At 41.6% G+C, this 27,064-nt stretch overlaps 1 protein-coding gene and 1 pseudogene across 1 annotated transcript; one reads left to right on the forward strand and one right to left on the reverse strand.

The window, feature by feature from the left end:
• Positions 1–13,745: 13,745 nt before the first annotated feature.
• Positions 13,746–19,586, reverse strand: LOC116856128 (zinc finger protein 268-like). The gene is made up of 4 exons (XM_032839405.1): positions 19,461–19,586; positions 16,836–16,962; positions 16,441–16,530; positions 13,746–15,753 (listed from the first exon to the last, which is right to left on the reverse strand). The coding sequence occupies exons 1-4, from the start codon at positions 19,473–19,475 to the stop codon at positions 13,907–13,909; spliced, it is 2,079 nt and encodes a 692-aa protein (XP_032695296.1). The 5' UTR covers positions 19,476–19,586; the 3' UTR covers positions 13,746–13,906.
• A 7,046-nt stretch (positions 19,587–26,632) lies between these two features.
• LOC116856207 lies at positions 26,633–26,740 on the forward strand (annotated as a pseudogene).
• The last annotated feature ends 324 nt before the right edge of the window (positions 26,741–27,064 follow it).

The following is a 27,064-nucleotide window of genomic DNA, read 5'->3' on the forward strand; positions in this document are numbered from 1 at the left end:
ATAAAACCAGTATCCTAGGAGGTGTTTTGTGGAAATTGACAAGCTGATTCTAAAATTTATAAGAAAATACTAAGGGCCAAAGCAAGAAAGCAATGAGGAGAAGGGCTTGAAAGACACCAAGAACGTTAGCAAGAAAAACAGTGAGGAGGCAGCTGCAGTGGTCCAAGTGACCTATAATGATGGCTCTGACTAGGCTCTGACTGTGGCAATGAAGAATGACAGATCTGAAGTCTACTGTGTAAACAGACCCAACAGGATTTGCCCTCAGAGGATGGGAAACAGAGATATTGATAAAAGCGTAAGAAACGGAGACATGCCCATTGGCTTCTGTATTGTCTACAGCTGCTGAGAAGTTTGCTGACCCCTTATGTGAGAAACTAGGAGAAGCTATTAACTGAAACAGGGAAACTATGGAAGGAATAGGTTCAGGTGAGATTAGGAGCTTGGTGTGGGAAATGATTAGCTGGACATATCTGTAGAGATGTATACCTTAGAGATGTCAGGGACTCAGTATGATATAGGAGGCGATGCTTAGGGGAGAAGTGCAGGCTAGAGATATAAAGAGGAAACCATCACCATATGAAAATGCCTTACACTGAACTGGATGAGAACACTACAGAGTACAAATACAACAGATGCAAGGAATGAGCCCTGAGATACTCTGGGGGTTAAGATAATAGGATGGGAGACAAGACAAATTACAAAAAGAAGCTGAGCCCTACAAGTGGCCAATAAGGCAGAAAATCCAGAGAGCACGGCATTCTGAACACTAAATGACAACAGTATTTTAAGGAAGAAGAACCGACAATGCCGGATACTGCTGAAAGGTCAAATAAAAACTGAGCGTGGGATTTAACAACATGAAGTCACTGGTGATCCCGATAAAAACTACTTTTGGAGGAAGGAGGAGATTAAAAGCAACTGGAGTGGGTTCAAATCAGAAAGGGAGGAGGGACTGGTGATACTGATTTTGGGCAACTCTTTTGGTTTTCGAGGAAGACCTTGTGCCTAAGTGCCAGAAAGAATTTACTGACTGTGAGGAACTGTCTTAATGGAAAAGGCATTTTAGGCAAAAAATGTACTTCATAAAAATGCCTGTTTCTCTTTTGCTTACGGCTGCCATTGGCACCAGAGGAAAAATGTCAACTCCACTTTGAACCTTATGGTTTACATAGCAATGTTTTGATGTTAAACACGTTAAACACTTGGAATGACCCGCCATCTGTACATGGCTGCGTCTCAATCTTCTTTCTGTGCCTTTTTCCCACCTGATTTTTATCGTTTGTGTAGTGTTGGTCTTCATTATGAACATTCTAGAAATGTCCTTAAATCTTTCGGAAAGATGGCTCACCTGCGATTTGGTCACTTTCAGCTGCTCTTGGAAAATGGCCAGTGACTCCAACATCTTCTCAAATGACTTTTCCAGCTCTTCTCTGAGTCTTGATAAGAGGTCTCTAGTCAAGAGAACCATTACCAACCATTAAGACACTGCTTGTTCAGGAACCTCTACCTCCTCACATCATGGCATCTTTGTGTTCCCGGAGAGTGAGAGCTGTGGATTTAAGGGGAGTATTTACTTTAGAAGGCATTTCAATCACAGGCCCTGAATCTCTGCTTTTATTGCAGAGGACCTACCCTCACACAGAACTCCAGGATGGGCCTTCTGTTGACTCTGATCAGGCTTCTGGGAACAAAAGTAACACTGAGTTTGACACCTTAAGCGGTTAGTTAGAACACTTTAAGGTTCTAGAAATACAATGTCCAAGACTGAGATGCTCTTAATATTCATAATACATCCTACACATACTTACGGACTGATAACTTCCCTAGTTATTGTTATTGGACTTGAACGCTTGGACCCAGCAATGGTGGAAATGAGGATGGATCCTGGGATCATGACCTGAGCCGAAGGTAGCCGCTTAACTGACTGAGTCACCTAGGTGCCCCTGGACCCAAAATTTAAAAGCACATGCAAGGCTTTATTGGGACTTACGGTCAAGCACCAGGGAGGCAGCACAAAGGAAGGAATCCTTAGGCTGATCCCCTGAGGAGAAGTTAGGGAAAGTTTTTATAGAAACTTCACTGGGAAAAGGTTCACGCATCAGCATGGAGGGGCAGAGATTTATTTAAATCTGCACACTTAAAGGTCATGCGTCTTCATGTGTTGCATGTCTAACATGTTAGATCTCCACCTACCTACCACATGATTTTTAGTTTTATAATGAGGGTAAAAGGCAGTGAAAGGTCAAATTTGGTAGCCATTGTGTCTCAGACTAGTTTGAACTGATCTGGGCTTGCTATTTGGCTGGTGCTTTGCTCTGCAAGAAAAGTGTTAACAGCCAGCAAGAACTTTCCCAGGTTCATAGGAGCTGTTTTTGAGTTTTTAAAGATTTTTTTTTTTTTTTAATTTGACAGAGATCACAAGTAGGCAGAGAGACAGGCAGAAAGAGAGAGGAGGAAGCAGGCTCCCCGCTGAGGGGAGAGCCCGATGCGGGGCTTGATCCCAGGATCCTGGGATTATGACCTGAGCCGAAGGCAGAGGCTTTAATCCACTGAGCCACCCAGGTGCCGCTGTTTTTGAGTTTTTGATTATATATTAAAATCTGCAACTTCAAAAGTATAGTCTATTGGGAAACATATAACTGGCAGAAGCTGAGTTTTAAGAACAGAAAAAGAAAGAAAAGAAATTACAGGCAAATCTCATAAATGAACACCAATGATACTATGCAAAGGAATAGTAAGTCAAATTCAGCAATGCAGAGAAAAGCTAATTTAGGATGTCATCATGGGTTTTATACCACGAGTACACAGCTGATTTATTTTTATTTTTTTAAAGATTTATTTCATTTATTTTTTATTAATTATTTTTATTTATATTATTATTGTTATATATTATTTATTATATATAAAATATCATATATTATATTTTATTTATTTATTTAAAGATTTATTTGAGAGAGGGAGCAGGGGGAGGCGAGGAAGGAGAGGGAGAGAGAATCTCGAGCAGACTCACCACTGGGCCTGACGTGGGGCCTGATCTCACATGCCTGAGATCAAGACCTGAGCTGAAACCGAGAGTTAGATGCTTAACCGACTGCACCACCCAGGTGCCCCAGGAGTACAAGTTGATGTAAAATCCCAGAGTCAATAAATGTAATTCACAAAATTAAATAAGAAAAATCAAGTTAATGAAAAACATTTGAAAAATTTCAACTTACACTGATGACTAAAAAACAATAAAAAGAACAAAAATCTTAGCAAAGTGGGACTAGAAGGAAACTTTTAGTCCAAAAAACATTATTTATCAGAAAACCTACCTCAAACATCATGCTTAAGAGTAAAACGCTGAAAATTTTCCCCTACTGAGATCAAGAAGAAAAGGATGCCTAATGGCAGTATTTCCATTCTTCATTATATTGATCATCCTAGCCATGAGAAAACAAGGAAAAGAAAAAAATACGTGTAAGGATAGAAAAGGTGAAACAGAACTGCAGTAATTTGCTTTTATTTGGATCGTTTACAAAGAAAAATTCAAAGACTCCTCAAATATATTAGTAAAACTAACAAAGTTTTATAGCATAGATAGATACAAATATCAATATATAAAGTTCAATGCATTTCTATGTAGTGACAATAGCAATTAAAAATACAGCTACTAACAAAAAATTTAACCATCTTTTTAAAAGTATGAAAAATAAACCACAGAATGTGAGAACGTCTGCAACATGTATCACCAACCAGGACTCATACACAGAAAATATAAAGAACAAATCAATTTTTTTAAAAGAGTCTATTTATTTATTTTAGAGAGAGAGAGAGATCACAAGTAGGCAGAGAGGCAGACAGAGGGAGAGGGGGAAGCAGGCTCCCCACCAAGCAGAGAGCCCGATGCGAGGCTTGATCCCAGGACCCTGAGACCATGACCTGAGCCGAAGGCAGAGGCTTAACCCATTGAGCCACCCAGGTGCCCCTAACAAATCAATTTTTAAGCAATGGGCAGATATGGGGCATCTGGCTGGCTCAGTTGGGAGGGCATGCAACTTGATCTCAGGGTTGTAAGTTTGAGCCCTGTACTGGGTGTAGAGATTACTTAAAAATAAAATCTTAAAAAAATAAGGGGTACCGGGGTGGCTCAGTCATTCGAACATCTGCCTTTGACTCTGGTCATGATCTCAGGGTCCTGGATTGAGACCCACGTAGGGCTCCCTGATCAGTGGGGAGTCTGCTTCTTCCTCTCCTTCGGCCCCTCTCTCTGCTCATGCCCTCTCTCTCAAATAAATAAATAAAATCCTTCAAAAGAATCTTAAAATTAAAAATGGGCAGATAACCCAAGAAATTGGGCAAAAGATGTGAAGAGGCATGTTATGCAAATGAAATCCTATATCCTTGGAACATAATAAAAGGGGCCCAGTCTTATTGATAATAAAGAAGATGTAAATTAGGGGGTGACTGGGTGGCTAAGTGGGTTAAAGCCTCTGCCTTTGGCTCGGGTCATGATCCCGGGGTCCTGGGATCGAGCCCCGCATCGGGCTTTCTGCTCAGCAGGGAGCCTGTTTCCTCCTCTCTCTCTCTCTCTGCCTGCCTCTCAGCCTACTTGTGATCTCTGTCTGTCAAATAAATAAATAAATAAATAAATCTTTAAAAAGGAAAAAAAAAGATATAAATTAAAACTACAGTGAGATACTACCACAATCCCAATAGATGGACCAAAAGCAAAAGATCTAAAAATACAGAGGGTTGGCAAGAATTTAGAGCAAAAGGAGTTTCCATATGCTGTTGATAGTGGTGCAAATTAGAAAAGCTTCTTCAGGAAAAGCATGGTGTTAGCTACTGAAGTTGACGGTTATGACCAAGCAACAAGTAAATATCTCAGAAAAATCTAAGGAGAGTAAACCAGGATATGTATACCAGAATGTTCACAGCAGTACAGTGTATAATAACCAAACATGAGAAATAATTCCAATGTCCACCCACAGTAAAATGGAAAAAAATAAACTGTGTCATATTAATAATACGAATGAATGAAATAATAAGAAACTAAAGATAATGTAACATAGATGGTCATATACATAATATTGAAGGAAAGAGGCAAGATACACAAAAATATAGCATGTAGCTATATGAACAGAAAGAAAAAAAGAGAAACACTTAAAAGTACAACTGTCACCCACTGTTCTAGCCACTCTACATAGATTTCACTTAATGTTCACAACCCTCAGAGTCGCTATGAATTTAGTTTACACAAATGAGAAATTGGACACTCAGAGAGTTTAGGTACCTTTCCCAATGTTCTAGCTAGTGGTATAACTGAGATGTAAACCAAGACTTTAAAAATCCACATTCTTCCCACTAAAATCATTTGAATATTTTTTGACTGCTTTCCTAAAATACCTCAAGAACGAAAAAACAAAAAGTAGAACTATGCATAATAATGAAAATTCAGCAATGGACCCAGATAGATTTTTTTTTAAAGATTTATTTATTTATTTTTGAGAGAGAAAGAGAGAGTAAGTGCAATCATGAGCGGGAGAGGGACAGAGAGAGAGAATCGCCAAGCAGAATCCCCACTGAGTGGAGCCTGATGCGAAGCCCAATCCCAAGGACTCGGGGTTCATGACCTGAGCTGAAGGTAGACGCTTAACTGACTGAGCCACCCAAGCACCTCCAGATAGATATTTTAATTGCTTTTCTTCACAGCAAAATTTAAAACAAAAGTTTAAATGGCAAAAAGAAACACCAGCAATAGCAGTAAAAATATAATTATTAAAGATAAGATAAATATCCAGAATCTATATTAAAAAAACAGAAAGTTTTCGTGAGGAGCTGGAGAGACCAATTTGTATTAAGATAAAATTATAGATTGTTCTGCCCAAATTTATGTATACTTTTAATGCGACACCAGGCAAAATTCCATAGTATATTCATTTGATGAAATACTAAAAGTTTTTTTAACTGTGGAAAAAGTATTTTAGGGGTGCCTGGGTGGCTCAGTGGGCTGGAGCCTCTGACTTCCGCTCAGGTCATAATCCCAGGACCCTGGGATCCAGCCCCCCATCAGGCTCTCTGCTCTGCGGGGAGCCTGCTTCCCCTCCTTCTCTCTCTGCCTGCCTCTCTGCCTGCTTTGATCTCTCTCAAATAAATAAATAAATAAAAATCTTTTTTAAAAAAGTATTTTAAAAAGACTAGGGGAATGTATACATGATAAATCCAGTTTTAAAAAATTGTTCAGTTAGTAACTGCAAAAGACATAAAAAGAGCAAAATAAAGGGGCTCCTGGATGGCTCAGTCAGTTAAGCATCTGACTCTTGATCTTGCTCAGGTCATGATCTCATGGGTCCTGAAATTGAGCCCCAAGTCCCACTGGTGCTCAGTGGGGAGTCTGCTTGAGAGTCTCTACTTCTCCTCCTGACCCGCTTGACTCGTCTCTCTCTCTCTCTCTAATAAATAAATCTTTTTTAAAAGGCTAAAATTAAAAAAAAATAAGGAAAAGTTAACAACTATTATCTCTAGGTAGCATATTTTGGGGAAACTGACTTGTTTCTCATTACCTGTTTCATAACCAACCAGAAAAGAAATACGCAAGAGAGATTTACAAAAACCCAAGGACAAAAGGCAGAAGCCACACCTTTCATAACACATATATTTTGCAGATTAATTTAATCTAGTCACTTCAAAGTATTTTCGTTTTTCATAGAACGAATAAGAAGAGAGTATGAGCTGGAGTCCAAGGAGAGTTGAAACAGGCCTTGGGTGGGTGAGTCGGTAAGACGGACCAAACTGTGGGTCAGCTATGAGAATAATGGCCCCAGAAAGCATCTTCCCATTTCCCAGGGCGGTGGAGGCAAATTACTGAAAACGTCCTGCCCATCAAGGCCTCCCCCAGTTCACCACACTTCTCGCACCTGTGCACAACCCCGACAAGCTACTCAACCACAAACACAAACGAGGCTGCCCACACGCTGCTACTTCATCCTGAAGCAAGTCACCCCATTCAGGGACCCACCACATTTAGGCTGTCGGACTCACGCAGCCAACAAGCACCGACCAGGGAGGATTCCCTAGCCCTCGCTGACCCACTCCCGCGACACCTGCTCTCACACCCATGCCACCTCTCCAGTCCTCACATCCTCCAGCCCACCGCCAAACGCCAGACGCCCCCAGGCTGCCTTCAACGCCTAGGGACCCACCGCCACCCGCCCCGAGCACTCGCTAGGCGCCGCACCTCTAAGCGGGCAGCTGCAGCCACCTCAGCGCGCCACAGGAGGTTTAAAAGGACTGCACACACCACTTCCGCTTCCGGTTCCCCCCCGCCCCCAGCGCGGACCACTTCCCTCGCTCCTGCCTGGGCAGGTGGAGGTAAATGGCCGCTTCCTTCCAAAGACTGGAACTCGGCACCGTGGATACGTAGTGAGTCATACGGCCGCCCGCACTGATCGGCTGCACAATGGGAGCGGTCTTCTTAAAATGAGGTGCGGGGCAGGAGCCTCCGCCGTCTTCTCCCGCTCTCGGTCTCTCTTCCTCCGGAAAGCGTTTCCGGCCCGCGCTTCTGCAGCACGCCGGGACCGCTACGCATGCTCAGTAGCGCGTTTGACCACCGCGCCTCCGGGTGCCGGTACGCATGCTCAGTAGCGCGTCCGGCGGCCGAAGGGTTACCTCTAACAGGAGAACCCGCTGCTCTTGCACCAGACGGCAGAATCCTGGAAGACCTCTGAAGATGGGCATCGTGCTCTTCACGGGGTTCAGTAGACGCGTGCACTGAAGAGAAGTAACTCTAGGGTATTTGGAAGTAGAGGTCGTGGAAGGGGAGGCACCGGGGCCAGTAGAACCGGGAAGCCAACCGTGCGTGCCCGACGATGAGGAAGAGGGACGGATGGCGGCCGGGGGGGAGAAGGGGAGCTGGCACTCTGCAGCGGTGGTGGTGGGGGGGCTTGCCAGGTTTCGAGGGCGGGCCTCAGCAGAACTGGGAGAGGGGTAGTGGTCGGCACACTGTTGAGAATCCTGAACCCGGAGAAAGAGAAGAGGAGAGCTACTGCATTTCCGGAAGCATCTGGCGGTCTCTGCAGATCAAACCAACCAGCCCTATTCCAAACTCCCAATCTGTTACACATCCTGGGAAATAAAGAAAAATTTTTCTCATCAAATATATATATACACACACATACATACACACACTTCACCTGAACGCCTCCAAACTATCTGTGCTTGGAGATGTCACGTAAAGACCTTGCTTTTGAGTTTCTCTTCCCACGGCAGAAGAGGATTTTTCTGATACCCCGACAACAAAGTGGAGACCCAGGCTCAAACGGGACTAGTCCTGTTAGTGTGACCTGTTGTCAGACCGCAGCAAAATGTCCTACTGTACTTTTTTTTTTTTTTTTTTTTTTTTTTTAAGATTTATTTGACAGAGAGAGACCGAGATAGCGGCAGCGATAAGTGAGAGCGAACGGGAATGGGGAAGAGAGGAGGAGGCAGGATCCCTGCAGGGAGCCCCACTGGGTGCTCCATCCCAGGACGCTGAGATCATGAACTGAGCCAAAGGGAGACGTTTAAGGACTGAGCCACCCAGCCACCCATGGTGTATACTTTTAATCACTTAGGAAACCCCAGTTTTTTAATTTCCTATTTAATTTCTTAGGTTTGGTAATGATATCATGATTATGCAGGGGATGCAGGTAATATAGAAGTAAGGTGTCATGGTATCTTTAATTTCAGATGATTCTGAAAAGATAAATAGGTAGATAACTAAAGGGAAAATAGATACATAACGAAATGGTGGATTTGTTGAATCTATTTTGTAGGTACATAGGGACCATTATTTAGATTTTCATCCTTTTTATACTTAAAAATGATTAGAATGCAAAGTTGGAAAAATGATTATTTCTTCTTTGATTCATGGGATATTTAGAATTTTTTCCTAATTTCCAACATTATAGATTTCTAGCTAATATTTGTCATTGACTTCCAAGTGTATGTAAGCTAAACAGAACACAATTGCACATATATTTAGTCCTTTGAAGTTTGTTGAAATTTGTTTTATAATAAAGCCCAGGTCATGGCAAACATGGTAAACTTAGAAAAGAAGTACTTGAAAATTCTGTGAATTTTGAGGTTGCATACAATACCTCCATTATACTGATTTTTATTAAGTATGTTCAAAACTTTTATAAACATTTTATGAGTTTATTCTGTAATATGCTGGTAGAAAGGGATTAAAATCTCCCTCTATGATTGTAACTTTGCCTCTTATGATTGTAAATTTTACATTTTTACTTTAGATAATTTGAGTCCCTGTCTAATGTATGAATTTAGCATTAGCATTTCTTCCCATGATTAGTGACTGTCCCCTTAGAGATTTTTTTTTTAATGATTCCATTTATCCATTTGAAAGACAGAGATCACAAGTAGGCAGAGAGGCAGGCAGAGAGAGAGGAGGAAGCAGGCTTCCCACAGAGCAAAGAGCCCGATGTGGACAAAGAGCCCAGGACCCCGGGAACATGACCTGAGGCGAAGGCAGAGGCTTTAACCACTGAGCCACCCAGGCACCCCGATTTTTTTCTGATATTAATTTAGTTGTACTAGTTTTGTCATGTTTAGTATTTGCATGAGATGCTTTTTCATAAAAGAAAATCCATTCCATATGTTTTATGTGGTTATTTCATTTAAAAAAACACAGTATCTTAATTTTATTTACCAAGTCTGACAAACTGTATATAAACCAGAGCATTTATTTCATTTTCATTTAACTAACAAATTATTGTTTGATCCTACCTCTTTCTATTTGGGCAGCTTATCCTGTTTCTTTATAGTCTACTTTTTAACCTTCTTTTGGGTTTGTGGTAATGTTTGGCTTTTAATCATTCTATTTTTGCTCTTTACTTTTGTCTTTGACTAGTTTGGAAGATATACACCCTGTTCTTAGTCCCTTAATGATTTCTTTCTTTCTTTTTTTCTTTTCATTTATTATTTTCCTTAATGATGACTCTAAGTGTGCATCCTTAACCGTAGCGTGCATTCTTAACACTCAAAGTTAATAACTTTATACTTTTTTAGGAAAATAGCACTTTAGAATGCTTTAATACAGGATACTTCTTGCAGTTTACATGCTGCCCTTGTCACGTAGTCTATGTAATTTTTAAAACATGATAGGATTATTTTTGCCTAGCATCTTTGTTGAAGTTTACTACACTTTGACTCTAATTACCTCACAGTGACAGTAAATTAATATGAAGATAGCGTGAACTCACTTTTATTAATATGTATTTTTACTAATATTAATTGTCATTATTAATTGCTGTGCTGCCTTACCAAAAGATTACATAGCCCTTTCTTAAAGGCTTGGCCATGTGACTTTTTCAAGAAACGAATTGTGGGGGGAAGTAGAATGTATCACTGTCAGTCTTTAAGAGCCTGCAAATTGTTTGCCCTGTTCTCTTTCCTTTGCACTAAGACAAACAGGATTTCAGATGAACACTGCTCCTTCAGTCTGAGCTGTGAGGAAGATGTGGAGCCAACCTGTAGTCATTGTGTGGCATGAACTTAAAATACTATACTCCTGTAAACCACCACAATTGGTAGGGTATTGATAGCAAGGCATTACTAAGCCTATATTGACTGATACAGAACTGGTACCTAAAAGTGAGATACCACCACAAAAATATAAAATGAGTGCCCTGGGGGCACCTGGGTGGCTCAGTTAGTTGAGCAGTTTGAAGCCGGGAAGGAGGTGAACTGTTAAGAGGGGCTGAAAAGATGGAGGCCCACCTTATGTAGTGATACGACATTGTGTGAAACTGTCACCTTTGACAACTAGGGTGGCAAATGATTCTAAATCAACCTGTGGGCTTTGAGTGAAGAGGACGGAAAACAAAATAATAGTCATTTGCCTTGATTGCCACTTTCTCCAGGTGACGAATTTCCATAAAGAGATGAGTTCAGGGGGCACCTGGGTGGCTCAGGGGGTTAAAGCCTCTGCCTTTGGCTCAGGTCATGATCTCAGGGTCTTGGGATCGAGCCCCACATCAGGCTCCCTGCTCAGCCGGGAGCCTGCTTCCCCCTCTCTCTGCCTGCCTCTCTGCCTACTTGTGATCTCTGCCTGTCAAATAAATAAAATCTTAAAAAAAAAAAAAAAACTCAGTTGAAACTCCTCTGGCGGGGTGCCTGGGTGGCTCAGTGGGTTAAGCCACTGCCTTCGGCTCAGGTCATGATCCTGGAGTCCTGGGATCGAGGCCCGCCTCGGGCTCCCAGCTCTGCGAGGAGTCTGCTTCTCCCTCTGACCTTCTCCCCTTTCATGCTCTCTCTCTCCCAAGTAAATAGGTAAAATCTTTTAAGAAACAACAACAACAAAACTCCTCTGGCAATTTCAGATTAAGGTCCCTCATAAACATAGATGTGCTCACTTCCTGTTCGGGTTGGCTTGTTGGTAGTACAAGACATTCCCTCATGTAGCTGCTGTCACAGCGGCAAGCGCCATTGGTACAGGATGCGGGGTGTGTCTCAGAAAGGCGTAAATGCTGACTGTTCCTCCTCGGTCTCCACTGTGGAGGCTGAATGAGTGTGAACACCTGCCTGAGTAAGTGTATTGGACCTGAAACTGGGATTATCTCTATAGGTTTACATCCAAATTACTAGGTGTTAGGAATTTCCTCTCCCTTCCTCCAAAAAGTGTATATTGACCTAACCTCCAGTACCTCAGAATATGGCTGTATTTGGAAACAGAGTGTTTGCAGATGGAGTTAGTTTAAGATGAAGTCCTACAGGTGTAGAGTGTGCCTGTACTCCAGTGAGTGGTGTACTTAGAAAGGGGGCATGTGAAGACACAGGCACGTGGGGGAAAAGTCATCGTCACGGAGACTGGAGGTATGCAGCTGCAAGCTAAGGAAGGAGTGACAGAAGTTGCCAGCAAATCACCAGAAGCTAGAAAGAGACAGGAAGGGATTCCCCCAACAAGTTGGTTCGCTGGTGTTTTGTTTTGTTTTGTTTTAAGATTTTATTTATTTGACAGAGACACAGTGAGAGAGGGAACACAAGCAGGGGGAGCGGGAGAAGGGGAAGGAGGCTTCCCACTGAGCAGGGAGCCCAACGCAGGGCTCCATCCCAGGACCCTGGGATCATGACCCGAGCCAAAGGCAGACGCTTAATGACTGAGCCAGCCAGGCGCCCCTCCCCAACAGGTTTTAGAGGGAGTATGGCCCCGATGACACCTTTAGACTAGCCTCCAGATCAGAGACAATAAATTTCTGTCTTATTGAGCCACTCAGTTTATACTAGTTTGTTATGGCAGCAGCCAGAAGCTGATAAACTAGGCCACATGAGAGAAAGCAGTGGGTAGCACATCTGACCATAGGTCTAAGCCACATTCCGCATTTGAGAAATACCACCACCAAAGGTTTTCATTTCTTTGCAAATAGCAGCTGCTTCCAGTTTCTCAGAACTCAGGGACGGAAGACTTGTGATTACTCATCACTCTTAAATCTCAGTATGTTTTAGAGATTTTTAAGTAAGCTCTATACCCAGTGTGGGACTCACACTCACAACCCCAAGACCAAGAGTCACATACAGCGCCTGGGTGCCTCAATTGGTTAAGCATCTGCCTTCAGCTCAGGTCATAATCCACGAGTCCTGGAACTGACCCCATATTGGGCTCCCTGCTTAGTGGGGAGCCTGCTTCTCCTCTCTCTCTGCTCCTCCCCCCTGCTCATGCTCTCTCAAATAAATAAAATCTTTTTCAAAAGTCACATATTCCAGGGGCGCCTGGGTGGCTCAGTGGGTTAAGCCTCTGCCTTTGGCTCAGGTCATGATCTCAGGGTCCTGGGATTGAGCCCCTCATGGGGCTCTCTGCTCAGCAGGGAGCCTGCTTCCCCCTCTCTCTCTGCCTACTTGTGATCTGTCAATAAATAAATAAAATCTTTTTTTAAAAAAAGTCACATATTCCACTGACTGAGCCAGCCAGGCACCCCAAATCTCACTATTTTTAATGGATTTATTTTTTTCTGAGTGACAACCGGAAGGTAATTTGTTTAAAAAAATTTATTATTCCAAAGGGCTAAAACTATTACCAGATCCACTTATGTATACCAGTAAAGAGTTTTTTAAAAAAGTCTTAATCTTAGATCTAATTACTTCCCTTGCAATTTATATGATACAAAAAAATTTACAACGTTGGCATTTCTCGATGGATACTACACATTACAAACGAACAAGAATTTTGTGGTATACAACTTCCCTTCATGATCTTATTAAACATGAAATTACTATATACATGTACTACAAAAACAGACGCAAAGCAAAGCTAATACATTCATCTTGGATCATTCTTAATTTAGTGCTTTGACTATCCAATATATTCAAACATGAGGCCAAGTGTCCTTTGGCATGCCAAAGTTACTTGCTTTTCCTGACTACTTCATGTATTTTCCTTAAATAAACGGCAATGTGACAGGAATGAAATTTTTGTTCTAAAGGTTATATGTAAGCAACCTTTCCTAGCACCATTACACCACACTAATTCTTAATAAGTGTAATTTGATGCACATTAAGTTTAGACTTCATGCCAGAGGCATTCCCCATCACAAGTCTTCAGTGTCTATTTTCTTTGGTATGAAAACTCATTTGCTTGCAAAGTATTCCAGAATCTGCAACATTCGTGAGGTCTTTTTTTTTCCCTATCAGAGGATGACCCATCAAATACATTTGTTGCACTCAGGTTTCATTTCTGTGTTATGTATAATGGGAGGACAGGTCCTGTCAAGAAAAGATTTTGACTTTTCACCTCATTCATATGCCTTTCCTCAATGAAATGAGGCTACACTGGTGGTAGGTAATTTTCTTATATTCACTGCATTTAAAGATCTCTCTCCTGGGTAAGTTCTCTTAAACTGACACTGACCAAATGTATCCTAACTTTCATTCATAGGGTGTGTCTTGAGTGATTTCTCTTGTATTCGGTGAGATCTGACATCTCACTAAAGTCTTTCCAGTGGTCACCGTGCTCCTGAGATTTCTTTCCAGTATGAATTTCCTCATGTGAAGTGAGAAAGAACTTGACAGAGAACGTTTTCCCACACTCATTACACTGATAAGGTTTCTGTCCTGTGTGACTTCTCTGATGGACACTGAGATATGATTTCTCAAAAAAGGCTTTTCCACACTGAGTGCACTGATACGGTTTCTCTCCTGTGTGGCGTCTCTGATGCCTAATGAGCTGGGACTTCTGGTTGAAGATCTGACCACATGGAACACATCCATAGGGTTTCTCTCCGGTATGGCACCGCTGATGGATAATAAGATGGCTTTTTTGGCGGAAAGTTTTCCCACATTCCTTGCATTCATGGGGTTTCTCTCCTGTATGAATCAACTGATGCCTACTAAGCATGGCCATACTGCTAAAGGCTTTTTGGCATTCGGGGCACACAAAAGGTTTCTCTCCTGTGTGTGTTCTCTGATGGACAATGAGCATTGCCTTTCGTATGAAAGCTTTTCCACATTCACTGCATTCATAGGGTTTCTCTCCCGTATGAGTTCGCTGATGGACAATGAGATGTGACTTGTCTATAAAAGCTTTTCCACATTCACTGCATTCGTAAGGCTTCTCTCCTGTATGAATTCTCTGATGTGTTATGAGGGATGACTTTTTATTAAAGGCCTTCCCACATTCCTTGCATTCGTAAGGCTTCTCTCCCGTGTGAGTTCTTCGATGAACAATAAGCTGTGAATTGTCTATAAAAGCTTTTCCACACTCGCTGCATTCATAAGGCTTCTCTCCCGTATGGATTCGCTGATGTGTTATGAAGTGTGATTTTTTATTGAAGGCTTTCCCACATTCCTTGCATTCATAAGGTTTTCTTCCTGTATGATTTCTCTGATGTACAATAAGCTGTGATGTGTGTACAAAAGCTTTTCCACACTCACTGCACTCATAAGGTTTCTCTCCTCTATGAATTCTCTGATGTGTCAGGAGATGCGAGTTTTTACTGAAGGCTTTCCCGCATTCCTTGCATTCGTACGATTTTTCTCCTGTATGAGTTCGCTGGTGAACAGCAAGCTGAGACTTACTACAGAAGGTCTTCTCACATTCTCTACATCCATAGGGTCTATCTCCTGTATGAGTTCTTTGGTGGATCATCAGGTTTGACTTCTGCATAAAACCTTTCCCACAATCAGTACACTCAAAAGGTTTCTCTCCTGTATGCGTTCTGTAATGCAATCTGAGCTTTGTCTTCTCCCTGTAAGCTTTTCCACACTCTTTGCACTCATAGGGTTTCTCTCCTGTATGAGTCCTGTGGTGGAGAATGAGATGATACTTTGTTCTGAAAGATTTCGGACACTCGGTACAGCCATATGGTTTCTCTCCTGTATGAGTTCTCTGGTGTAGAGTGAGATGACATCTTGTACTGAAAGCTTTCTGACATTCAGGGCATCTGTACGGCTTCTCTCCTGTATGAGTTCTCTGGTGTATTATGAGCTTTGACTTATACCTGAAGGATTTTGGACACTCATTACATTCATAAGGTTTCCATTCTACGTGAATTCTGTGATGTCTTTTAAGATTTTTTGCCATGCTGAACGTCTTCGCAAAGAAATTATGTTCGCTGTACGGGGCCTGAGTATGGCAGGTTTCATGCAGAGTATGGAAAAATGGTTTCCCATGGCTGTTTAATTCATCACAATTCATTTCTGCATAGTTTTTGCTCTGAAATTTCGAATCTGACTTTTGTTCCAGATGCATTCCTCTTGAGAAACACTGACGTGGTCTTTCTACAAAAGGAACAAAATTTTTGCTCAGAGAAAATATTTTTCCCAATGCATTATTTTCATTATTTCCCTCCACAGATTCATCTTTCTCAATATTTTCCTGATACCGACCCTAAACTTGCCACATTACTTCTAGGGGGAAAAAAAAAATCAGTGAATCCTACCATTATGAAATGGAGGGGAATGGAATCTCAAGTCAATATCCAAAGAGAATGGAGAAAGTGACCCAGCAGGTGCACAATATAAGTCAAAGGTATTCAATAAAAGAAATAGATAATAAGTAATGAACTGAAGACGCGATGTCCTCAAACTCTGGAGGCAATCTATGAATATCTGAAAGCCTAACAGAAGAGCGATGCAAATATGGATAAGATGTGAGGAAGGCAGGTTGTATCTAACGAGCTGCAAAAGAACAACTAAGCCAAAAGGGAAGGACCAAATGAAATAGGCCACGATCTGACCCAGAGTAGTAAAAGGAGGTACATCTTCTGCTAGGTGGCTAGCCAATGAGTCATATATGGTGAGAAAAGGGAACACCATTCACACTGATGACCTCTTTTCACTTGCTCTAAGTCAACTCTTAAGATTCAGAGACTATGAGCAAAAATGTTAAAATAACAAGGGTCCCAACACACCAATGATCAACTGTCACTTGGCTCCCACTCACTCCCACTGCACTGGTGTACTCACCGGGACTAGACGGACTTGGGAATTCTCTCTCTAGCACTCCTTGTTCTTTCTCCAAGTGGACCATTGCTTCTGGTCTAGTAACCTGATAACCTGTCAAGAAGCAATCCCCCAGAGAACTGAGCAGTATTAGGGCCTCTGATGAAAAATTCTGTTTTAGGGAATAGAGAGTAAATCTCAGCAAAACAGAAGCTTTCATTCAGAAAATGAACGTAAGTACCATCACTGGTCATAAAGAAAATAAGTTCCATCACCTATGTAACTCCAAAATCAATAAGGATATCAGAGTACCCATAAATTGTGTCAATGGGAAAAAAAAATGTTATCAATGGGGGGAAAAAAACAGGCAATTAATGGACTCATGGTGAGAAAGTTGTCTTTAGGAAAGTTGTCTTTACCCAATGACATTAGGTTGCTATAATTTTCCAACATCACATCCCGGTAGAGGTTCCTCTGAACAGTATCTAGCAGCTGCCATTCTTCGCAGGTGAAATCCACAGCCACATCACTGAATGACAACAAGCCCTGTAATAACATAATCCTCTTTAATCTGGAGTTAATATAATGGAATAAATTATAGAAGATATACAGGATATTATTCTGATTATTTTTACTATAGAAATTTAAACAGGGGTGCCTGGGTGGCTCAGTTGGTTGGGCAACTGCCTTCGGCTCAGGTCATGATCCCAGAGTCCTGGGATTGGGTCCCGCATCGGACTCCCGGCTCCTTGGGGAGTCTCTTTCTCCCTCTGACCTTCTCCCCTCTCATGCTCTCTCTCTCTCTCTCTCAAATGGATAAATAAAATCTTTTTTTAAAAAAAGAAATTTATAAACAAGTATTTCTCTATATCTAGTTTTGATTTACACTTAGTGTGCTAATAAATCCATTGAAATAATCCTTTCTGCATTTTTTGTAAAGATTTATCTATTTATTTGAGAGAGAGAACAGGGGCAGGGGCAAAGGGAGAGAGAAGATCCCAAGCAGACTCTCTGCTTAGTGCAGAGCCCAAAAGGCTTGATCTCACAACCCTGGGATCACGACCTGAGCTGAAATCAAGAGTTGGATGCTTAACTGACTGAGCCACGCAGGTGCCCTTCCTTTCTGCCTTCTTCATTCATTCACTTCTTCCCTCATTTATTCACCCAATGTAAAATGTTGTTAAGACTTTACCTAAAAAGCATCTCCAACCCACCTTAGGAGCATTTAATGTTATTTTTGTTTTTTTAAGATTTTATTTATTTATTTGAGAGAGAGAGCGTGAGCTATAGGAGGGGTAGAGGGAGAAGCAGACTCCCTGCTGAGCAGGGAGCCCCGACTTGGGTCTCGATCCCAGGACCCCAAGATCGTGACCTGAGTCAAAGTCAGCCGCTTAAGCAGCTGAGCCACCCAGGTGCCCCAGGAGCATTTAATGTTACCCACTATACACTGCAGTAAAAAAGGAAATAAAGCACAATCCTGACACATTGCAGAGTGGCAAGAACACTCCTTTACAGAGTTCATATACGGCAAGACGGTCTGGTTTAACAAGGCTTACAACGGAAGTTCACTCAAGTTAAAACGTGGGCACAAGTAGGTGAAGAACGAACAGTTCTGAGGAAGAGGTCAAGCTGGAGGAGGTGCATGGTTCCTGGTGTGCTCCATGGTAAGACTGGGAAGACACGGGAGCTGTGGCTCTTCCAGAAGAAGCATGTGTTAAAAGTGTTAAATACCATGCTGGGTTCCAGGAATTGCAAAAAGTTCAATGAGACAGAAGAAACCAAAGAGAACCGATGCCCAGGGTACAAGCAGCAACAGACTGGAGCAAGCGGACACATTTCCTGCAGACATATGGTAGACACTGCAGTGTTTTTCTTTTTTTTTTTTTTTTTAAAGATTTTATTTATTTATTTGACAGAGATCACAGTAAGCAGGGGGCGGGGGGAGGAGGGAAGCAGGCTCCCCACTGAGCAGACAGTGGGGCCCCATCCCAGGACCCTGAGATCATGACCTGAGCCGAAGGCAGAGGCTTAACCCACTGAGTCCCCCAGGCGCCCCTGCAGTGTTTTTCATAAAGTATGTTATGCTCAGAACTGCCTTTTAGAAGTTAACTTTGCTATGTATTAAATCATGGTACTCACAAAAGCAAAAACAGAACTCTTACTGTGTGCTGCATATTGTTAGAAATATGTTATGAACATGTTACATATGTTCACGCAATGGCATACACCATGACCCTCGGGTAAAAATTAATCTTATCTTCTCTTTGTAGATAAGAAGAGATTTTTAAAGTTTTCTAGCTATGCCTTTTGAATCTCCCACATTTCCTTGGGAAGATGACCATTTACTGGGTCCACAGTGTGGAGAAAAACTGAAGAGGAAGACCCATCAAAGACACTTCATCTTTAATCTCTGGGAAATACTTACTCAGAAAGTTCATGTGCTTCCTGCTTATATACAAAGTAAATCTTAAATATGTTTTTGTTCTTCTGTGGTTTCCAGTATTACCACAAAAATGTCTGCAACTCTGCTCTGGATCCTGCCACTTCTGTGGCAATGTTACAGTTGTCCGCACCTTACAACACGTGACATACAGATAAGACAGAACTCCCTCCCTGATTGGCTACTCCAGGTCATTATTCGGTCTCCCAGTCTAAGCACATCCCTGCCAGCTGCAAGAGATCTATATACATCATTCCCTTTGATTGTATACATTTTTTAAATTGTTAACTGTAGTTGTCACACGATGTTATATTAGTTTCAGGTGTTACAAAATAGTGATTCAACAAGTCTATGGTTATGCTATGCTTACCACAAGAACAGCTACCATCTGTCACAGAGACACTATTACAATATCATTGATTATACTTCCTGTGCTGTATTTTTTATTCCCATGAATTATTTATTCCGTAATTGGAAGCCTGTATCTTCCCTCCCCTTCACCCATTTTGCCTATCCCTCTCCCCCCTACCGTACCAACTCTGGCAACCATCAGATTGTATACATTTTTACAAACTTCTAGAAATCTGGGAAATAAACAGCTAACCTGGGACTTGGTCATTTTCGGTATTCAGGTGTTTCATCAAAGGTATCCTCGGCAAGAATGAGTTTCTAGACTTGAGATCTACTTTTCTTCCTTTATAGGAAGTGCATCATTCTAGGAAGCCGGCATCTATGGATTCAAGGAAAGATTTGTTTGGCGTGGAAATTATAATAAAAGCAGGTTCCCAAAAATGCAAAGAATTGTTTCAGGCATCTTCTTTTCTCACTTAACCCTCACAATTCTAGGCGGTAGACTATAATTATTCTATTTTAGAGAAAACCAAGAAAGGAAAGGTCAAGCACCTAGCTAAAAGCCACACAGTAACTCTTGGACCAAGGATTAAAACACAAACCCTCAGAACTGATAGAACCTCTGATTCCAGGGAAAATTACCAAATTATGAATTATCCTTTCATCTTAACCAATTAAAAAAAAATGGAAATGTGTCTAAACTGTTTTCTCACCCAGAAGTCAGAGAAGAAGGGAAACAAGACTAGAGACCCTTGGGCACCACAGCTCCTGGACACTTTGTAGGCCACAGCACGGGGAGAAGGAACCCGAAGAGTCTAGCAGTGTTGCTGAGTTAATGATACAGAATTCAAAATCTGAGGAGCAAAGATGACTAACACTTGCCAGGCAGTATACCAGTGAAGAGAGGGAAAACTCACTCTACAGAGGATGAGGGTTCCTTTGAGTCTCCGGCTCGGCACTAATGAACTGTGAGGGAACTACCAAGTCCACTGGCAAGAAGCAGGTGAAACAATTCCTGGTGCTTACACAAGATCAGGAATAGCTGGCATTCCCACTAGCCTGGGTGGAAAGACCTTCTGATATGCCTGGTCTTACACTATGCAGAGGTCTCAGGAGAGTATCACCTCAGAAATGGGGACAAAACAATCCTAGACAAAAGACTCTTTTGGCACCACCTAATGGAGCTTAAAAGAAAGCCTCCAAAGAATCTGTTTCAAAGTAACGTGGTTACATCCCAGAACCAACCTCAAAAGTAGTTAAAGGAATAAAAGGAAATCCCACAGACAGCCAGGTGAAAATGACAATACCTGACATCCAATCAAAAATTACCAGACAAACAGGGGCGCCTGGGTGGCTCAGTGGGTTAAGCCGCTGCCTTCGGCTCAGATCATGATCTCAGGGTCCTGGGATCAAGCCCCGCATCGGGCTCTCTGCTCAGCAAGGAGCCTGCTTCCTCCTCTCTCTCTGCCTGCCTCTCTGCCTGCTTGTGATCTCTGTCTGTTAAATAAATAAATAAAATCTTAAAAAAAAAAAATTACCAAACAGAGAACCAAGGAAATATGACCCATAGCTGGGGAAAAAAAATCAAGGAAGAGAAAGAGACAAAAATGGCCAAAGGGAGAGGCCTGGTGGACCAGTACACCAAAAATGCTATTATATATACTTCATATATTCAACAAGTTAGAGGCAAGCACGAGCATGAAAAAAAATAATAAAATGTTTAACAAATGCTACCAAAACAATAGGATATTCCTGTTTACCCCATGCCAAAATTAACCAGTAAAGATTTAAGAAGTGAATCTGTTGGGATGCCTGGTGGGCTCAGTCAGTAAAGAACATGATTGTTGATTTTGGCATTGTGAGTTCAAGCCCCATGTTGGGTGCAGAGATCACTTAAAAAAAGAAATAGTGAAACTTCTAGAAGAAAGCACAGAAAAACTTTAAGTGACCTTGGATTAGGCAAAGATTTCTTGAACAGGGCACAAAACATACAGTAGAAGAAAAAAACTGATAAAGTAGAGATCTCAGGACCAAAAATTTTTGAATATCAAAAATTTTGATATTCAAAAGACACTTGTAAAAAGGATCAAGGGGTGCCTGGGTGGCTCAGTGGGTTAAAGCCTCTGCCTTCGGCTCAGGTCATGATCTCAGGGTCCTGGGATCGAGCCCCGCATCGGGCTCTCTGCTCAGCGGGGAGCCTGCTTCCTCTCTCTCTCTCTGCCTGCCTCTCCGCCTACTTGTGATCTCTGTCAAATAAATAAATAAAATCTTAAAAAAACAAAAAAGGATCAAGCTAGAGGCTAGAGTAAAATATTAACAAAATGCATACCTGACTAAAAGACTTCTATCTAAAAAATACAAAGAACTTTTACAACTTCACAAAAGAGACAATCTAGTAAAAAAGAAACAAAATATTTAAAGAGACACTTTCCCCCCAAAAAAGTAGAGGGACGGCTAATGAACACACAAAAGGCTGCAAATCAAAACCTAAATAAAAGCAAATTAAAACCTAAATAAAATATTCCTACAAACCTGTTACAATGGTGATAATTTTATTTATTTATCTATCTATCTACCTACCTATCAATCAGCTCTAGGCCCAATTTGGGACTAGAACTCACAACCCTGAGATCGGGAGTCATGTGCTCTACCAACTGAGCCAGCCATGTGCTCCAGAATGGCTATAATTTAAAAGACTGAAAATACTAAGTACTGACTAGGATGTGAAGAAAAAGAACTCCCCTCCCCTGCTGGTAAAAATATAGTATGGTACAGCCACTTTGACTTGTACATGAATGCATACCGCAGCTTTATTCAGGATATCCAAAACCAGGGCACCTGGGTGATTCAGTCGTTAAGTGACTGCCTTCGGTTTAGGTCATGATCCCAGGGTCCTGGGATGGAGCCCCACATCAGGCTCTCTGCTGGGCAGGAAGCCTGCTTCTCCCTCTCCCACTTCCCCTGCTTGTGTTCCCTCTCTCCCTGTGTTTCCTTCTGTCAAATAAATAAATAAAATCTTTAAAAAATATATATCGAAAACCGACCCCCTAAATCCAAAACATCCATCAAGCGGGGAATGAACATATTGCGGCCTATCTGTACCACTGCTTAGTACTCAGCAGCAGAGAGGAATAAACTCATGATAAATGGAAAATCATGGACGAAGATGAAAAGCATTAATTATTCTAAGCGAAAGAAGCCAAACACCAGCGACTGACAGCATAGGCAGCTAGCTGGGTATGAGCAGGGAACAAGTGATTTCCGACTGTAAAAGGGCGGAGGCCAACTCCAAACCCCCGGGGAAGATCCCAGAGGATATGCCTGCGCTCTTCCCCATGACTGCCCTAGAGTAACTCGGAGGCTTACTATAATACATTTACATTGTGGTTTTAACCCCCTCCCCAGAGAATGGCTGCCATGACAGTTCTGACAAGGGCCATATAAGGCCAAAAACTTCCAGTAGGTGGAGTCCTTTAGATGACTGGCTGCACCCTCAGTCAGACACTGCCCTACCTATGACCCATAACCTATCCAAACACAAAAAGAAAAAACAACCCTAACCCAGGGTGCCCAGGGTGCAGCTGCCACCTCTGGGCCTGCTTGCTCTCCCATCTCAAGAATGTACTTTTGAAAAAAAAAAAAAAAAAAAGAAAGGAAAAAAAGGAATGTACTTTTGCTTAAACTGCTATGAAACCTTTGCTCGCTTAAGAGTTTGACTCTGAATTCTTTCTTGGCGGAACTCAAGAACCAAGGCCAGGGAATGGGACTCCCGCTATCTAAAGCCTAAAGAAAATACTGAGAAACCATATGCAGGGATATAGAAGAAGAAAACTAAGAAAGCCAAATATAGGAAGAATCCAACTATGCACAGTTGACTTTATTCCAAGGATGCAAGGACAGTGTAGTAAGAACTGTTTCATTAGCCCAGCAGATAATGAAAAGAAAAAACCATGGCCACCAACAATTTAAAGATTTATTTTTTTGAGAGGCGGGGGGCAGGTAGAGGAAGAGGAGGAAAGTCCTGGAACAGAATTCCTGCTAAATGCCGAGCCAAATATGGGGCTCCATCCCAGGATCCTGAGATCATGACCTGAGCCAAAATCAAAAGTATACAGCTCAAATGACTGAGCCACCCAGGTGCCCCACCACTGACAATTTAAAAAAATATATATTACTCAACTAAAAATACACAAGGAAGAGTATCTAAAATAGTCCATGGCATTTCTTTAAACTTAGGGACAGGGATAATCTCTCTCTGAAATCAAAAATGTACCAGATAAAAACCTGAGCAATAAATGGGAAAAATAAATTAAAAGAAAAACAAAATTGTCATTATGCAACTGCTTTAATTCAGTATAAACATTAACTGCAATTTCATATTCAAACAAGATTTAAAAGGGGAGAAAAGCCAGTATTTACAAGGTACCTGGGAGAAACTGCAAGATAGAAGTCTTATTATAGCAAAAAGAGGAGCACCAGGGTTGCTCAGTGGGTTAAGTGCCCGACTCTTGATTTCGGCTCTAGTCATGCTCTCAGGGTCATGAGATGGGAACCCTAGTAAGGTTCTGTGATCAGAGGCGAGTCAGCTTCTCCCTCTCCTTCTCCCTCTGCCCTCCCCCCAACTCATCTGCTCTGACGTGTGCTCAAGTGAATAAATAAAAAATTTTTAAATAAGTAATTTAAAAAACGTATTATTATAGCAAAACGATATCCAGCCAATCCAGTCATAACCAGTCAAATGGAGAGAGACAACAGGGTAAGTGAGGTTTGGGATCCTCCCAAACCAGAAGCTTCCATCGTCCTATCCTTTTGGAGTCAGGACACATTACTCTTTTTTTTTTTTTTTTTTTTAAGATTTTAGTTATTTGACAGACAGAGATCACACACAGAGAGAGAGGAAGGGAAGCAGGCTCCCTGCTGAGCAGAGAGCCCAATGCAGGGCTCGATCCCAGGAACCTGGGACCATGACCCGAGCTGAAGGCAGAGGCCCCAACCCACTGAGCCACCCAGGTGCCTCAGGACACATTACTCATTTAACATATCTATAAGTGACAATATGTAGGGTACCGCCAACCACAGAAGTTCACCTGAGCATCAGTGTCTATAGTTTTTATTAAGTAAGCATGACTGACCTAATCACTGGCCATGTGACTCAACCTCCAGCACCCTTACCATCTCAGAGGTTGGGCTAGTATCACCAGGCTCAAAGCCCCAACCCTCTGATCACACGGTCAGTCTTTCTGGCATACGACATAAAACAGCCCCATCCTGAGTCACCTCACTGTCCTAACTATCTACAGACCCACCACGAATAACAAAGACTCCTGTCACTCAGGAGAGACAGGTTTTAGAGGCCACTTCCTAGGAGTGGGGGACAGAGACCAGCCAGACTGTTTATTACAAAATAACTAGCAAAAGATACGCATTCCAAATATGTCGGGTAAAGGCAAACTTCTCAGTTTTATTTAAAGTTGGCCCATCTAATATATAAAGATGGTCAATCACTATGTTGTACACCTGAAACTAATGGAACATTGTGTATCAACTATACTAAATTAAAATAAATAAAAGAAGAAAATTGGCCAATGAACATATAAAAAGATGATCAACGCTGTGAGTAATGAGAACAGTGCATATGGAGACCACAACGAGATGATGTTTATACCCCCAAAATGGTCAAAAAGCAATAATGAAAATACTAAGTTGGAAAGCTTATGCACCAACAGGCACTTTTTTTTTTTTTTTTTTTTTTAAGATTTTATTTATTTATTTGACAGACAGAGATCACAAGTAGGCAGAGAGGCAGGCAGAGAGAGAAGGGGGAAGCAGGCTCCCTGCGGAGCAGAGAGCCTGATGCGGGGCTCGATCCCAGGACTCTGGGATCATGACCTGAGCCGAAGGCAGAGGCTTTAACCCACTGAGCCACCCAGGTGCCCCCAACAGGCACTTTTATACACTGCTGATGATAGAGTTCTGTACCGCGTTACAAAAGCAATTTGGTTTTTCCTTCTAGATAAAAATTCATCTACTTTGTGCCAGAAATTATACTTCTAAGTATATAGCCTAGACTAGACAAATTCTCACAACAACTAAGAGACATACAAGATTTTTCAGAACTTCCCTACTTTTAACAGCCAAAACCCAGAAACAATACAAATGTCCAACAGCAGGAGAATGGATGCATGAACTACACTGTATTTATGCAATGAAATTCGTATTAATGCACCAAGCCTACCCGCAAGATGAATCACAGACTGGTACTGAATCAAGGAAACCAGGCCTCAGAATACCACATGATAATATAATATCCTCATTATAAAACTTACAAACTCAAAAAACTAAAATGTGTATTCTTGCTACTACTTAAGAGTATATCCATATACATGTGATAAAATTATACAAGTCCAGGGAATAATACATTCTAATCTGTGCATAGTAGTTCCAAGGTATGGGAGGGTTAGAAGGAGAGACCAGGAAGATGGAACAAGGATGGAGACTTCCATTTTCAAATCAAATATGATCTTGATTAAACAAAACTATAAAGGTGAGGCTAGTCACTTTTTTCTAAATCGGGCTATCGTATTAGAAAAGAATGAAAAGATGATTAACCCACTGTCACTAAAGATGTCGAAAAACCTGGCACAGTGTGTGGATGCATGAGATAATGGAACATTATTGGGGAGTGTGGTAAAATTAAACCAGAGGCCTCTGAAATGCGCCTTTAATCCAGGCTACTCTTACCCATTAAAAAAGGGAAAATATCCATTAAATATAATTCACTTTAAAAAAATACATTTCAAAACATTACAGATAGTTTAAGGTGATTATCTGCTTTTATTGATGATAAGTATATGATACTGTAATAAAAAATGACAAGAACATTTAATATGAAACATAAATACACATAGTTAAGAAATATATAGGTATGGATATGTTCATATATATATGTGTATTATATATATATATATATATATATATATATATATAATTTTAAAAGTTAACAGAACTGTTTGAAACATAAAAACTCCCATTAAGGAAGTATACATTTTAAATCATAATAGCTACCTTTTGTCAGGTACCTACCTGTTATGGAGTTAATATTTATGTCCTCCAGCCATGCCTCGCTTGTTCAGTCTGTAGAGGATGTGACCTTGATCTCAGAGTTGTGAGTTCAAGCCCCACCTCGGGCAGGGAACCTACTTAAAAAAAAAAAAAAAAAATGCAGCCCTCAAACTCATGTGTATTTGGGAATAAGGCCTTTGGGAGGTAATTAGGTTTAGATGAGGTCATGAAGTTAGGGCCCTCAGAAGTACCTGTGAGTTAAATACCAATGTGTTTGAGTGGAAAAAACGAGAATTAAAGAACTTAGCACCTTACAACAAATCACACAAACATGTAGCAGAAAGGACATAGAAAGTTAGGACTAGCTTTGCGCAGTGGCAGCATCGTAGCCAACGAGGTTTATCTGAGGAGCGATTACTGCTAACTGAAAAAGCTAGGACTACCCTGATTTCATGCGCGTGCAAAAACGCACATGTCCACTGGCTGAGACGCACACACACTTTCTAAGTGTTTATGGCACGGTTTTAACAACTCGTGGATCTATTCACGTCGGGTGAACCGTTTTGCTATTCTTTCTACTTTCTGTACGCTTAGATTCAGCATAAAAAGCTGGGAAATAGGACACCCCAATATGCACACCCAAATGTCTCCCTGCGACTCCTCGCGTTCCAGTCCCACCGACCTCTCCCACGAACACCCTGCGCTTTGCTCTCGCACCCATTCACAGCCCCCCAGACACCTATTTTCAGAGGGATCACGGATCCCTCGGATGCTCACACTCGGACCATAGGGACC

This window comes from Lontra canadensis, unplaced genomic scaffold (genome assembly GCF_010015895.1).
Source record: "Lontra canadensis isolate GAN:19392208 unplaced genomic scaffold, GSC_riverotter_1.0 scaffold107, whole genome shotgun sequence".
Lineage (NCBI taxonomy): Eukaryota > Metazoa > Chordata > Mammalia > Carnivora > Mustelidae > Lontra > Lontra canadensis.

Excerpts from the sequence above, each read along its gene's own strand:
- LOC116856128 (XM_032839405.1), bottom strand. Across the intron at positions 16,531-16,835 it reads TAGCAACCTAATGTCATTGG|GTTATCAGGTTACTAGACCA; the intron begins GTAAAGACAACT and ends GCTTCTTGACAG. Across the intron at positions 15,754-16,440 it reads CCCAAGTCCGTCTAGTCCCG|AAAGACCACGTCAGTGTTTC; the intron begins GTGAGTACACCA and ends TTCCTTTTGTAG.